Below are 14,672 nucleotides of genomic sequence, written 5' to 3'. Positions count from 1 at the left end.
ATACCGGAATAGCAATAACCCTTTTACATAATGAGTGTATATGCAACCTACATTTATCAAAATATATGAGTAGCACTGATCATCAATAGTAACTTGTTAACCATTCATAATACTTAATTCAACAAACGCTCACAATACATGATTCAACCAATGCGAACCATGTATTTATGAGCAGTTGCTGAATTAAGTATTATGAGTGGTTAACAAGTTACTATTGATGATCAGTGCTACGCATGTATTTTGATAAATGTAGGTTGCATATATACTCATTGTGTAAAAGGGTTATTGCTATTCCGGTGATTTTTAGCTTTAATTATTCACTTACATCGGAACCTGTTGACATTTACCATTACAAAAATTAAAGCTGAAAGAGGCTTGCAAAACCCTTCTACCTACACTAAAGCAAAAATTTGGGAAACGGTGCTTTTCAAACTGAGTCAGAGAATCCTGAGGTCCGACTCTGACCCACTGGGACTTCTGGTTCCAGTGCGTCCTCCTGCTGTTTACTGCTGCTCAGTTTTCTCTTTTATATTTAGTATTTTATTATTCTTTTTTAGAATCCTGAGGTCCTTTAAAGCAGTTAGAAGTTCCTTCATGGGAAGACTGGTTGTGGTGAAGAAGTTTGTTGCAATGAAATGGGAAGCAGGGAGCAGCTCATATGACTAAAAAGTGTTCTATGAAAAAAATCTTAGTTGAAAACATGACGGTAGAGGACAGGGCTCCAAGCTAGGTGATTCTCTATGTAAAAAGTAAAGGTAATCCCCTGTGCAAGCACCAGTTGTTTCCGAATCTGGGGTGACGTTGCTTTCACAATGTTTTCATGGCAGACTTTTTACCTAGTCATTTACACTTTACCCCCCCAGCCACCCACAGCAAGCTGGGTACTCATTTTACCGACCTCGGAAGGATGGAAGACTGAATCAACTTTGAACCAGCTACATGAACCAGCTTCTGCCAGAAGCAAACTCAGGTCGTGAGCAGAGTTTGGATTGCAGTACTGCAGCTTTACCACTCTGTGTCACAGGGCTCCTCATTCTCTATGTACTGGGATGTTTTTCTGTGGAATTACAAAACACTACACTCTATGGATCAAAGGGCTTTTTACACAGAAAGGAAGCACTGAAGAAACTCTACTATCATCTTTTTTGTATTTGCTTATTTTATACCACATTTTTCTTCCCAATGAGGACACAAAGAAACCTACACTATTCTCCCTTTCTCCATTTTAGCCTCAGAAACCCTGTGAGTTAGGCTAGTCTCAAGAGTGTGCGACTGACCCACAGTCACCGCACAAATTTCCATGGCAGAGTGCAGATTTGAATGTGGGACTGCCAGATCCTAAACCAACGCTCTAACCCAGGATGATGCTTTTTTTTTTTTGCATCAGGAGCTGCTTATTAGGCCACACCTCTCTTAAGTAGCCAATCCTCCACGAGTTACAGGGCTCTTCATACAGGGCCTACTGTAAGCTCTTAGAGGATTGGCTACATCAGGGGGTGTGTGGCCTAATACGCAAAGGAGCTCCTGCTACAAAAGAAAAAGCCCTACTCAACACTGATACTTTTCCCAGCACCCACCAAGTGTTTTTAGAAAGGGGGGGGGGGGGCTTTTGCCCAGCAAAGCTTCTGATCAGCTGTGCAGATTTTTAAAAACATTGCTTTGGCAGCAGCTACTACCACAGCCTAAGGATCTTCACTGTGTGACTGAAAGTAAATGGTGGCAGCCATTTTGTGACTGGCTCTACCTCCTCTGGCAGCCATTCTGTGGCTGGGCCCACCACATTGTATCAGGATTCCAATGGAACCCACAGGCTCAAGAAGGTTGGGGGCACATGCGCTAACTATTACAGTGCACAGGCATTATATTACCGGGGGGGGGGTGTCTATTCTTTAAATAATTCCCACAAATTTTTCACTTTTGACATTTGAGACAAAGAATGGGGAGTTCGAGCAGATTCTAAATGACACAACCACATCAGGGGGAGGATTTATAAACAATAGCTTTTTTTAGCCCCACTGTTACAGGAAGGGTGGGGTATTAAGCAAGCTCTGCAGAAGAGATGAGTATTTGTTCTGTCTGATCAGCAATAATGGGAAATGAAATAGCACGGGGGGGAGGGAGTATCTCCTGCCACTAGCTTTCAGGATTGATGCATGAGTTCTTACTGTGCTGTTGAGACTAAGCATTCTGCTAAATTGACCGTATTCCAATTGCTTGGGTAATTACCCTTGATAGCATTGATGTTGTCAGGATTAGCTGCATCCTTCAAATCTCAAAATATACTACAGTCTTTATCAGGGATTAACAGGATAAACGTTAGACGTTAATCTCTGAAACTTTCCACTACTTTGGGACACCCTGTTCAGCTTACTCATAAACGAGAAACTCAAACACAAAAACAAACTAAGGACACACTTACAGTACCATTTCGATCCTTTTTTTTTTTTAACCATCATAGCTTCCATGCAAGGAAGCTTGGGAAATGTAGTTCTGTGAAAGGTTCAGGAAGAACTTCGCACTTTCTAAAACTATAATTCCCAGAGATCTTTGGTAGTGGGGAAGCCGGTTTTAAAATGGTTTAATATCTCGGAAAGTTTGCTGGCTATTGCTTGCAGAATCAGGAGTTTCCCTTTTATTTGCCTAATCTCTTTGGGATTCACGAAGTTAACAGAAGAATCAATTATATAAAGCACGTACCAAGCTTTTTGGGTATCCAGTCAAGGCCAAAAGTGAATTTCTTTATCTGTACTATGAGGTACTCAGGAAATGATGCGAAGCGAGAGGTTCTGGGAAACACAAGCAGTTTTGCAGAAAGGAAAATGAGTGGCAAGAACACAAAACTGCACAAAGATGCAATGTTCAAAATTTCTGGAGCTACAGTCACATTAATGTACAAGAATACACATTGCCCCTGGGAAGCCCATAAGCAAAACCTGAGGGCAACACCCATTCCCCTCCTCCCTTTTATTGCAACTCAAATTTCAAAGCTATCTGGGAGGCCAAACTTGAAACTCCTAGAAAACCAAATGTGGCTTATGGCCACAGACTGGCTTTGCCATATCAAATCTGCCCCACAACTTGTACATGTACCTCCTCCCCACAACTTGCACATGCACCCCCCCCCCCCAATGCAAAAGTGCTTACTCACTTAACTCCAGCAGACTTGGCTTGAAGGGCACTGCTCCAGAAGTCTGCTACATTCTCTGGTTCCGAAAAAGCCTGCAAACAGGCACTGAACGGGATCCGGGCACGAACAAGCTCCGGAGGCGGCCTCCTGGCCGTTTCTGCTTCTCTCCTCTTCAGCTCGTAGGCGATCAGTTCATCTGATACAAAGCCCAGGTGAAGGAAGGACCACATTTGGAGAACGGATATGCGAGGCACAAATTCATGCCAGCATCCACCACAAACCACAGCTCAGTTTGCCACCTTCTCCCCACTCATGTGCAAATCCCCCCTCATCCGTTCCCTCTTTCCTCTAATCCAGTAAATTCTGTCGTGACCCAGGATTTGAAAGTGGTTGCAGAATCCTGAATTGCAAGCTTGCTCTGGGACAACGTTTGAGTCCAGTGGCACCTTTAAGACCAACAGAGTTTAATTCGGCATATAACCTTTTGTGCGTATGCACAGTTCTTCAGATTTCTCTTCAGGTATCTAAAGAAGTGCGCATGCACACAAAAGCTTATACCCAGAATTAAACTTCGTTGGTCTTGAAGTTGCCGCTGGACTCAGGCTTTGTTCTGTTGCTTCAGATCAACACGGCTACTCGCCTTGTTAGAGTTAACTCCTGCTAACATCTGTGGATCTGGATTAAAGGGATCAAAGGGCAAGGGAAGAACTTCTGAAACATCTCTAAAATACATATTGAGGCTTTCACACACACTGTTGCTTCGTGCAGAAGAGGAAAGCTCTTTGCACCGGAGGAAAGCGCCACTGTTCGCAGAATGGATCAGCATGATTCAATCATTTCTACATGCCACTTGGCCTTCATTCACTTTCAACCTACTTTCAATGCACTTCAGCAATCGTTTGCAAGTGGATTTCCCCATTTCACATAGTAAAATCCAGTTGCAAAGGGCATCGGAAGTTGCACTATTCAGCATGGGTAAAAGCATAAGATGCCACAGCATTGGTCGGTTTTTGCTTGTTTGTTTTTTTGAACCAGCAGCTGAACAAACTGGACAGAGAGGGGAAGAATTCCAAATTTAGAAGAAATGACAATATCTCAAAAGTAACTTAAGGATAAGTCTCACGTCTCTCAGTGGCTGGCAGCTGGACACACAAACTGGCTCTGCTGCAAAATACCCAATTTGAAGCAGCATCAAGAAAGATGGAAAGCTCTCTATGTCCAGTTACGTCTATGACAGCTTATTCACACGTCCAGGTGACCACACAAGGTTGCTACCCAGTGCTGTGAAGGAACCCCAATAAGCAAGGACCTTGACGCACCATTTCCGCTCGAACAGCACAACAGACCTCAAGGGCGAGTTGGCCGTCTGCCTCCTTTCCTTTACCTTTGTTCATTGCGGCCTCCATCGCCACAGGCAGCTGCATGATATAGTCGACCCTCTCCGTGTACCGGACTTTCCGGGACTGGCAGCATTGCGTGCGCTCTTCCACCAAGAACCGGAAGACGTCGCTGGGGTTTTCGGAGCCGATGTGGTTCCTCTGCAGGGAACATCAGAATCCGACTGCTCAGGTGATAACAGCAACACTCTGTAAGGTGCTTTACACATACAAGAGGGGCCTCCGCAGTGTAAAGCATAGTAACCTTTCCCTTCTGGGCAGAAAGCCTGCTGGTGAGTTATATCTAAGGGCCTCGTCTGACATAAACCTGAGGTTTTGGAACAATTCCTGGGTGGCCTGAGCACAGGTCATTCACCTAGAATGAGGAAGAGGCAGCAAGAAGCTAACATCCTGCTTGCAAGAACTTTCTGAATGATACCAGTTTTACACGTTTCCGGGGGGAGGGGGGGTTGTAGCAGGAACTCCTTTGCATATTAGGCCACACCCCTCTTATGTAGCCAATCCTTCAAGAGCTTACAGGGCTCTTCTTACAGGGCCTACTGTAAGCTCTAGGAGGACTGGCTACATTGGGGGGGTGTGGCCTAATATGCAAAGGAGTCCCTGCTACAAAAAAAGCCCTGTATGTCTTCATTACGCTGCTTCCAAAAACTCCCCCACTGAAAAGAAGTTCATGAAAACCTACCCTATTGTATAATTTCTATTGGAATTCACCATATTTTTCATGGCAAGGCTAATGGAACAAACGCAGGCGTACACGGGTTTTTGTGGCAGGCCACAAAAGGAACTCTTTCTCCTTCTTTTGCTCAAGAGCTCAAACAAGCACACAAGAGGCCCAAATGCAGGTCAGGGCTCCAGCACAAGGAGAGAGGGAGGGCTAAGTCTTCCCACCTGCACCACCACCATGGAACAGCTCCAGCCAGCCACTATTAGCCTTTGGGGGGGGGAACGTAAAGGTACTAAGTGACAGTTTGCTGCCTTAAGTCCATGAGCTCGTTAACTACTACTGAGGAAGACCACAGACAACAGCGTTGCTTCTTGCAGAAGAGGAAAGCTCTCTGCACTGGAGGTAAGCACCGCTGTTAGCAGAATGGATCAGCATGGTTCAATCGTTTATACATGTCACCAAGCCTGATTCAGCAGGAGCTCACAGGAGCTCCTGAACCCTTCTGAGGGTTCCCTCTTCCTTCCCACCTACCTTGTCCACTGAATAGTAGGTGCAGCTGGATAACGATCCCTGGATTAGGAGAGCGGGCAGCCAGCCAGCCCCAGCAACCCTCATTAACCCCTGGAGAAGCTCACGTCACCCTTTCTCCACTACTTCTGTGATTTTGGGCGGTGGGTGGTTTCCTGGTCTTTTGACGGGGGGGGGGGGATCTCTAGCCAGCCCAAGCAGGCCTCACTCGCCCAGGACTCTCCTTTCTTGCATTGGGTTGCTTTTGGCGGGGGGGGCATATACTAATGAGTTATGCTAATGAGCTCTGCCACCTACAAAACAACCCCTGCATGGCACTTGGCCTTCATTCACCCCAGCTGATCAAAAATACACTGCTGAACAGCGATACAGAACCAATTTATATTTGGACTGTGGGAAGCATTTTTCCCCTGGCTATTTTGAGCTGCTTGTACAAGAAGGAAAAAGTATCTTTGAGTCACGCTGTCAGATTGATCCAACCTCTCTTAAACAAGTATTATCCCCATGTCAGTCTCTGAAATTCAGCTTGTGAGATATTTTTATCGATTGGCATCCATTGGTTTCATGGCCCCACCGTCGATAGAACATTTCAAAGCACTTTGTGTCAATTCACTGATTTGTGTACATGGAAGGAAATGCATAGATTTCACTAAATTGGTCACTCCAAGCAAATTCATCAGGGCAAGCAAAGACGTCTTAGTAAAAACTTTAAAAGTCAATTCCATTTCCTTTGCAGTCTTTCCCAAACGGTTGACTGCAAGTCCCTGAGGGTGGAGCCTTGCCTTTTTCGATCACGTTATTTTTTTTAAAAAAGTGCTCTGGTGGTACGACATCAACAAACCACCCTTAGGTAAGACTGACATGCTGTCCTTCTCGTTTCCTAGTGAATAAAAAGCCAGCAGTTCACCTTTGCTCACCTCTATTAAATTTATAAGGTGCAGGAAAAACTCCTGGGCATCTTGCTGCCGGCTGGAAGAGAATTCTGGGTGCCCTTTGCTTACGAAGGCTTTGAACATGCGCGGGGAAAGGCCGTTGTGCTGAGGCTGAAAAGAGAAGGAGAACACAGTGTGCCCAATGCCCCATGAAGAATGTGCTAGCACAGAAGAGCAAAACGGTAAAATGTGTGCCGTGCCATTGTTACGACCAGTCCTTCATGGGATACTTTCACGTTCTCTAAGTAATCCGTACAGCAGGGGTCTCCAAGCTTTTATATCCTGGTAACTGGAGGCATTAGAAGAAAAATAAATAAATAAATAAATAAATAACCAAAAAAAGGTTTGGCAACAGCCACCACAGCTCAAAGATTTCTTGAATCTTATAATCAAGATTCAGATGCTGCTAACCTAAGATATACATCTACAAGGAACAGGGTCATTAACCAAAGAGTCATTAACACATGGAATTCACTGCTGCAGGAAGTGGTAATGGCAACAAGCATAGACAGCTTCAAGAGGCGACTGGAGAAACATCTGGAGCAGAGGTCCATCAGTGGCTATTAGCCACAACACAGAGATGGAGCGCTGTGTCTGGAGCAGTGATGCTCTGTATTCTTGGTGCTTGTGGTGGCAACCGTGGGAGGGTTTCTGGTGGACCTCCTGATGACATCTGGGTTTTGGCCACTGTGTGACACAGTGTTGGACTGCATGGGCCATTGGCCTGATCCAACATGGCTGCTCTTATATTCTTAACCAGGAATTCCAAGCTATTTCGACCATATTTACTGATTATTGAATCGTCATCATAGACCTTTATTGGCATATTAACAGTCACAGAAAATATAAATATTTACTGATTATTTTGAGCTATTTCAGAGCTGGCTGGGACCTGCCCATCAGAGGCAGCAAACTTGTTATTGTTTTTAAAACCACATGGCAAATGACATTTTTACATGGGTGCGCACACAAAATGTTGGTTTTGTGTGTGACAAATGCAAATTTGCAAACATGTGAAGAAACACATGTTGGGTGAACTGAGATGGGCCTGGGCTCCTTGCTGCATTGCATATGACGTGTTTGCCCCAGAGTCATTTCTAAAATGGTTTACTAGCCCAAGAAAAAAAAATCAGCAAGTCAAGATCCCTGATCTTACTGGCCATTGTTAGAGCTGAATTTGCTTCAGTGTTGGCTTTGGCCACCCAGCAGGAACCATAAAGCTCCGGGTGAAGGAAGAGGCTGTCTAGGAAAGGAGTCCCCAAACTTTTTGATCCAGTGGACGCCTTTAGAAGTCTGACACAGGGCAGTGAGCACAATAACAAAACAGCTGCCACAAGAGGAGGCACCAATCACAACATGACTGCCTCAAGTGGGAGGGCTTTTAGTGTCCCGATGGCACTTAGTTTTTTTGGCCACTGTGTGACACAGAGTGTTGGACTGGATGGGCCATTGGCCTGATCCAACATGGCTTCTCTTATGTTCTTAAGAGGCAGGAAAGGAAAGGTCCCCTGTGCGAGCACCAGTCGTTTCTGACTCTGGGGTGACGTTGCTCTCACAACGTTTTCATGGCAGACTTTTTACGGGGTGGTTTGCCATTGCCTTCCCCAGTCATCTACACTTCCCTCCCAACAAGCTGGGTACTCATTTTAGCGACCTCGAAAGGAGGGAAGGCTGAGTCAATCTCAAGCCAGCTACCTGAAAACCCAGCTTCCGCTGGGGATCGAACTCAGGTCATGAGCAAAGCTTAGGACTGCAGTACTGCAGCTTTAACACTCTGCGCAGAGGACCATAAAATGTCAAGGAGCGAGGTTACATATAACCCTAATAGTAACTCAACAGAAGCTCTCTTTAACAGGATACTTTTTTAAACTGCTTGGCCAATCAGATGCCTTGCTGGGCACAAGGTCCCACCTAGCCAAGCCCACTTTGCCTAAGCACTTGGCAAGCATCAGGAAAAGATTTGCTGGGCACCACGGCACCCACCAGCACCACATTGGAGAACCCTGGTCTAGGACAACTGAAAGTCTAATCTGTTGGCATTCAGGTAGTTTCTCGCTCTTTTAGAACTGAACACTAAAAGGTAAAAGTTGTCCCCTGTGCAAGCACCAGTCGTTATCAACTCTGAGGTGACGTTGCTTTCACAAAGTTTTCATGGCAGACTTTTTACAGGGTGGTTTGCCGTTGCCTGGGACTGTAAAAGACTGGGGAAGGCAATGGCAAACCACCCCGTAAAAAAGTCTGCCGTGAAAACATTGTGAAAGCAACATCACCCCAGAATCGGAAACGACTGGTGCTTGCACAGGGGACCTTCCCTTCCCTTCCCTTTCCTTGCCATTGCCTTCCCCAGAACTGAGTACTAGGCTTGGTTTAAACAGCAGCCTACGTTCTAGAAAGAAAGAGTGATGAAGAATTCTTCCAACCCTTTAAAAACTTATTTAATCACAATCGATTTAAAGCAAAGCAATTATGGATTTCTGTCAGAAGTAACTCTGCCGCTGAAATCAAATTATTTAAAAAGCGGTGGGATTGGAGCAGACCCTCACTTACTAGAGAGCCAGTTTGGTGTAGTGGTTAAGTGTGCAGACTCTTATCTGGGAGAACCGGGTTTGATTCCCCACTCCTCTGCTTGCAGCGGCTGGAATGGCCTTGGGTCAGCGGTAGCTCTGGCAGAGGTTGTTCTTGAAAGGGCAGCTGCTGTGAGAGCCCTCTCCAGCCCCACCCACCTCACAGGGTGACTGTTGTGGGGGAGGAAGGTAAAGGAGATTGTGAGCCGCTCAGAGACTCTTCGGAGTGGAGGGCGGGATATAAATCCAATATCTTCTTCTTCTGTTGCCAGTTTCCAAATGCTGTTGCGAGAGCCAAACCTTTAAAAATGGGGCTGAGGGGGTGAGGAGAGAATCACTTCGAGTGTCAGTCCCATCTACTCTACCAACTTTTATCCCAGCTTAACTATCACGGCTTCCCCCAAAGAGCCTGCTAACTGCCATTCAGTCCGGTGCCTGGCACTCCCAGCTGAGGATCCCTGCCACCTCTGTGATTCCACTTCCCAGCATGCCTTGAGGAAAAGGGAACGGCTGTTTGGGTGTGCTCAGTTTCGCCAGTGCTAGCTGCTCAAATTCGCCTCCAAGAATCTCTTGTCTCCTTCCTCTCTTACACATTCCCAGAAAGTCAAGACAGCATTAATCTACACCAGGAGTCCCCAACATAGTACCTGCGGGCACCATGGCTCCCAACCACACCTTTCTCAGCACCCACAAAGTGTTTTTAGAAAGTGGGCAGGATCAAGTGATGCTTTTAGCCAGGATAGGGTGGCCAATCCCCGGGGGAGCAGGGGATCCCCCGGTTTGGAGGCCCTCCCCCTGCTTCAGGGTCATCAGAAAGGGAGGGGAAGGAAATGTCTGCTGGGCACTCCATTATTCCCTATGGGGACCAATTCCCATAGGGTATAATGGAGAACTGATCCATGGGTATATGGGCTCTGGGGGAGGGGCTGCTTTTTGGGATAGAGGCACCACATTTACAGCATAGTATCCAATGCCTCTCCTCAAAATGCCCTCCAAGTTTCAAAAAGATCCAATTCTATGAACCCCAAAAGAAGGTTCCCCTATCCTTCATTATTTCCATTGGAGGGAAGGCATTTAAAAGGTGTGTGGTCCCTTTAAATATGATTGCTTCTGGCTCCACTCCAATGTCTTCTGGCTCCACCCCCAAAGTCCACAGATATTTCTTGAATTGGACTTGGCAACCCTAAGCCAGCAAGGTTTCTGAGTGGCTATGCAGCATTTTTAAAAACATGGCTTTGGTAGCAGCTGCCACCACAGCACGAGGATCTTCACTGTGCAACTGAAGTAAGCAGCGGCAGCCATTTTGTGTCTGGCTTTGCCTCTCGCAGCAGCTGTTTTGTGACAGCCATTTTATGGGTACACTCACCACACTGTGTTAGAATTCCAAAGGTGTCCACAGGCTCCAAAGGTTTAGGGATCCCTGATCTACACAAATGTTCCCTCTCGTATCTTTCCCCTCTCCAACAGTCCAAAGCTCTCATGCCCTTGGCTAGCGATGGGCTGAGGAAATAGCTCAGCCATGTTGCTTCGAAACGCTTTATTCTAAGCAACTTCCTACTGTCCCCGAACTCATCTAGTGCAGTAGACAAGCATACAAATCGTGGTGTGTACTTCTACAGCGACACATTCTGGGCACGCTTCCCTCATCAACAGTTGCAAAACATTTCAGCTAAAAATAAGCTAGGCTGGATCATTCAATCTCTCACACGGATGCTTTCGCCAGGAGGTGCCTGATGACGTCCGACTGCAGACACATTCCAAAAGCGCAAGAAGTCAGAGATGCGCAACTGCTCTCTAAGAAAAACTTTCAAAAGCGGCTGCGGTATACACTGCCTGATATCCACAGAAAACAAAATGGAGACATTTGGGGCAAATATTATTTACGCTAAGTGGCCAGAATCTGCCTTTGAGACAAGACAGGAAATAAAGCAACAGTTCTTATGCTGCTGGTATCTTGATCACATTCTGTCCATGGCTCTGCATTGATGGCACTTAAAAATAAAATAAAATAAAATAAAAAGAGAACTAAAGCTGGAAGGGATCATCTTGTGAGTTACATGTCTGAGCAGCTGGATTTGAGTCCAGTAGCACCTCAGGGACTAACAAGATCTTTTTTTTGGGGGGGGGGGGCTAAGCTTTCTAGAATCAAAGCTCTTTTTGTCACATACCCATGAAGGGAGTGTTGACTCTCAAAAGCTTCTACCCAAAAAACTGTCCGTCTCTAAGGCACTCCAGGACTCGAATGCAGCTGTTCTACGGCAGCCCGACACAGCTAAGCCCCTGAAACTATCTTAATGGCTGAGCAGGGATTTGAAGGCAGATTTCCATGGGGTGCTCAAGAAAGTGGCAGTATGGGGCAGTGGCCAATGGCCCCCAAAGCCAACAAAGGGGAGGACAGGGCCACCAGGAAGGCTTTCAAAACAAAACTATCACAGAATCTCTATATTCGGCTTTGTTTGAACTAGGTTTGCCCAGACAGTCGTTTGGATTAATGCATAACAGGGGAAAGCGTGATCTTCTGGTACAAGATGGTACAAGACACTGGGCAGGTGCCCATGCAGCTTTAGGGCAGCAGGGAAGGGGGGGGGGGCGGAAACTGTGCTTCGGTTTGAGAAAAGAATTTTTAAAAAGGAATTCAGAATGTGGTTAGTCTTGCACATATAGGTCATCTAGACCAGGGGCCCACAACCTTTTTGGCACCAAGGACCAGTTTTGTGGAAGACAATTTTTCCATGGACCAGTGGGGGTGCTGAATTTTTTGCTGCCTCAGGCTGCCCACATGCCCACACCTCATCCCTGCCCCCCCATGGGGGTCTTTAAATGAGGAGTAGGTGAAGGTCTCTGCCTGACTCCACGGCCCGGTTGTTAACAGTCCACGGACCGGGGCTTGGGGACCCCTGATCTAGACTGAGCCACTTTCAATTACTAACACCCAGCATTTGTCTCTAGTTAAAGAGAGGTCTTCTAATAGGGGCCTTCTTCAGATCTTCTGCCTGTAGGTTTCCCAGATGCTGAAACCAGCCCTGTGGATGTCCCATGTTTACATCTCAGAGTCATCTTCTGAAGCAAGAGGGGAGGGGGGAGGGTGTGCACAAGGGACAGGACCCCCGGCATAGTGTGCCCTCACATATGGAACTCCCTCCATAAAAAAACCTCACCTGTCCACCTGTGCTTTTATATTCCAGATGTCAAACAAAGATTCTTTTATTCTCCCAGAGTGCTTGGCGAGAATTTGTTGTATGTTTGGCTGGGGCTGACTAGTATTTTTGCTGGCCTGTTGCTGCTTTTATGATATCTTAATTCATCTACTGCTTCTTTTTAACTCATGTTGGGCTTTACTGGACTGCAAACGAGGGGTGGTAAAGTGGGAACCATGTAACTCTGGGCCTTACCAATGAAAACGGACTTCAGTCAACTTGGAGTTGAGTGGATTAATCTACTGGTTAAGGAAAGTGGCAGTCCTGCTATAAATACCCCACTCTGTTTATCACAAGCGGTTCTTCCTGGAAGAGAAGTTCCTCTCCAACTGCAGCATCTCCTGTTTCTGACATACGAGGACCTTTCCTTTCTAAACATGCCACCTTGGAGGGACAGGGGTCTGTGCTGAGTTTCCATGTTTTAGGATAAGGAAAAAGCTACCTACAAAATGAACATTAATTAGACACAAATTGAACAGCAGCTGACGGTGCCTTTGTAAGCAGTCTCTACGCAGCGACCCACAGCAATCTTACACCCGATCAGACAAGCATCTATCTACTTCATACTAGGCGAGGGGTTTTCCTGTCAGAATGCAATAACAGTTCCTCACCAGAGGGGGGAAAATTAAGAATGTCATGTCTCAACAGCCTACAGGCTTCCTGCTAGTGGGATCATAACGCTGCTTTTTTTGGTATACAGACATACTAGAGGTTTCCTGAGCTTCTACCTTCAAGGAATTCCTTTTGCACACTCTCAGTCAACTGCCAAGGAAGCCCTGTAGATCAGCTAGTGAATACCTCAGTGCATTGCAGAAGATTCCGGAAAACATTCTAGGGAATACACTCAAGGTAAAGAGAAACAGTGCTTGTCTGAGATCTACCAGGGACTTTGTTTTCTCGGAGCACAACTTCCCAGCCCCCAGGAACCGTATTTGGTAGGCAGGTATTTTAGGTTACAGCAGGAGGAAAGGGGATCCCTCCCAGGATGGGAGAGTCAGGTTATCTGCAACAGGAGGAGGAATCAACAAGAGCTAGGAGCAAACTAGGCATTACAGCTTCCACAGGCCCAAACCTGGGAAGGCTCCACCATTTTAAAGCTAAAATCAGGCTAAGAACGCCATGAGGCTCAGTCCTGATTGGCACTTGAAATGGTGTGGGGAGGGGGGAAGCAAGAGCACCTATTTCTGCCATTCTGCAATCCTGATTGGGCCCTCATGGCATTTTTAAATGGCCTCAGCTCTAAAATGGTGGCAGCAGGTCAGAACTGTGGACACCATAACATCTAGCCTTGCTCTCACCCCACGCCCCTTTGGCCTGCAGAAATCCTCTGTGGGATCCAAGCCATGCGAAGGACAGAAGTGTACGTTAAGTAGGCCCAAGAGTCTCTTTTGGGCCCATCTCTCTCTGTCACAAAGCAAGTGCCATGGCTGAAATAGCAGTGTGGGAGACGAAGAGAAACGTGTCTGAACCCCTTTCCTCTCATGCCACTGGAAAAAAAAATCACTGACAAAAACATAGGAATATATCTTTTTCTGCATATTTTAAAGCAGCCATGGGACAGTTATTTCCAGAGGGGAAAATGAATCAAGGGGAAGCCAAGCAAATGGATCAAGCCAAGCCAGGCCCTCCTGTCTTCCACCATTCTCCGAAGCCTGCTCAAATTCATGTTAGTAATGCTGTCCAGCCATCTCAACTTTTGCCGTCCCCTTCTTTTCCTTCTGTCTTTCCCAGCATCAGCATCTTCTCCAGTGAACGCTCCCTTCTCATTTGATGGCCAAAGTATTTGAGCTTCAGCTTCAGCATCTGACCTTCCAGGGAACAGTCTGGGTTGATTTCCCTTAGGACTGACTGATTTGATCTCCTTGCAGTCCAAGGGACTCTCAAGAGTCTTCTCCAGCACCACAGCTCGAAAGCACCTATTCTTCTGCGCTCGGCCTTCCTTATGGTCCAACTCTCACAGCCATACATTACTACTGGGAAGACCATCGCTTTGACTATATGGACTTTTGCTGGCAGGGTAATGGACTCAAATCTAGCTGTTCTACTGCAGGCAAAAACAGCTACCTTCTGAATCTAAGTTTGGGATGGTTCTGTCTGATCAAGTTCCAGAGGAGCTGTATCAGAACTCTCCCTCACCAGGTACACACTAGGAAGACTGGAAGAAGAGACCCCGCCCCGTCAGCCAGAAGTGCCTCCCCCATAAGAAGTCCACCCTCCAGTTTCTAGAAGTACGCCTAAAGAACATTTCGTAATGACTGCCATT

General features: G+C 46.4%; 1 protein-coding gene across 4 annotated transcripts in view; it reads right to left on the bottom strand.

Annotated features, from left to right (window-relative positions):
* The window catches only part of USP13 (ubiquitin specific peptidase 13), a 123,741-nt gene that overhangs the window by 18,859 nt on the left and 90,210 nt on the right, over nucleotides 1-14,672 (bottom strand). For all 4 annotated transcript variants that reach the window (XM_060242559.1, XM_060242561.1, XM_060242562.1 and 1 more), the window contains 4 exons: nucleotides 6,634-6,759; nucleotides 4,512-4,665; nucleotides 3,149-3,323; nucleotides 2,698-2,786 (listed from right to left, as the gene is read on the bottom strand). In XM_060242559.1, coding sequence (XP_060098542.1) covers nucleotides 2,698-2,786; nucleotides 3,149-3,323; nucleotides 4,512-4,665; nucleotides 6,634-6,759 — 544 coding nt within the window. The remainder of the gene's footprint in view (nucleotides 1-2,697; nucleotides 2,787-3,148; nucleotides 3,324-4,511; nucleotides 4,666-6,633; nucleotides 6,760-14,672) is intronic.

The sequence above is a fragment of the Heteronotia binoei genome, chromosome 6, assembly GCF_032191835.1.
Source record: "Heteronotia binoei isolate CCM8104 ecotype False Entrance Well chromosome 6, APGP_CSIRO_Hbin_v1, whole genome shotgun sequence".
Classification (NCBI taxonomy): domain Eukaryota; kingdom Metazoa; phylum Chordata; class Lepidosauria; order Squamata; family Gekkonidae; genus Heteronotia; species Heteronotia binoei.
Note: the sequence above shows the minus strand (reverse complement) of the source record. Positions and strands in the feature narration are given on the sequence as shown.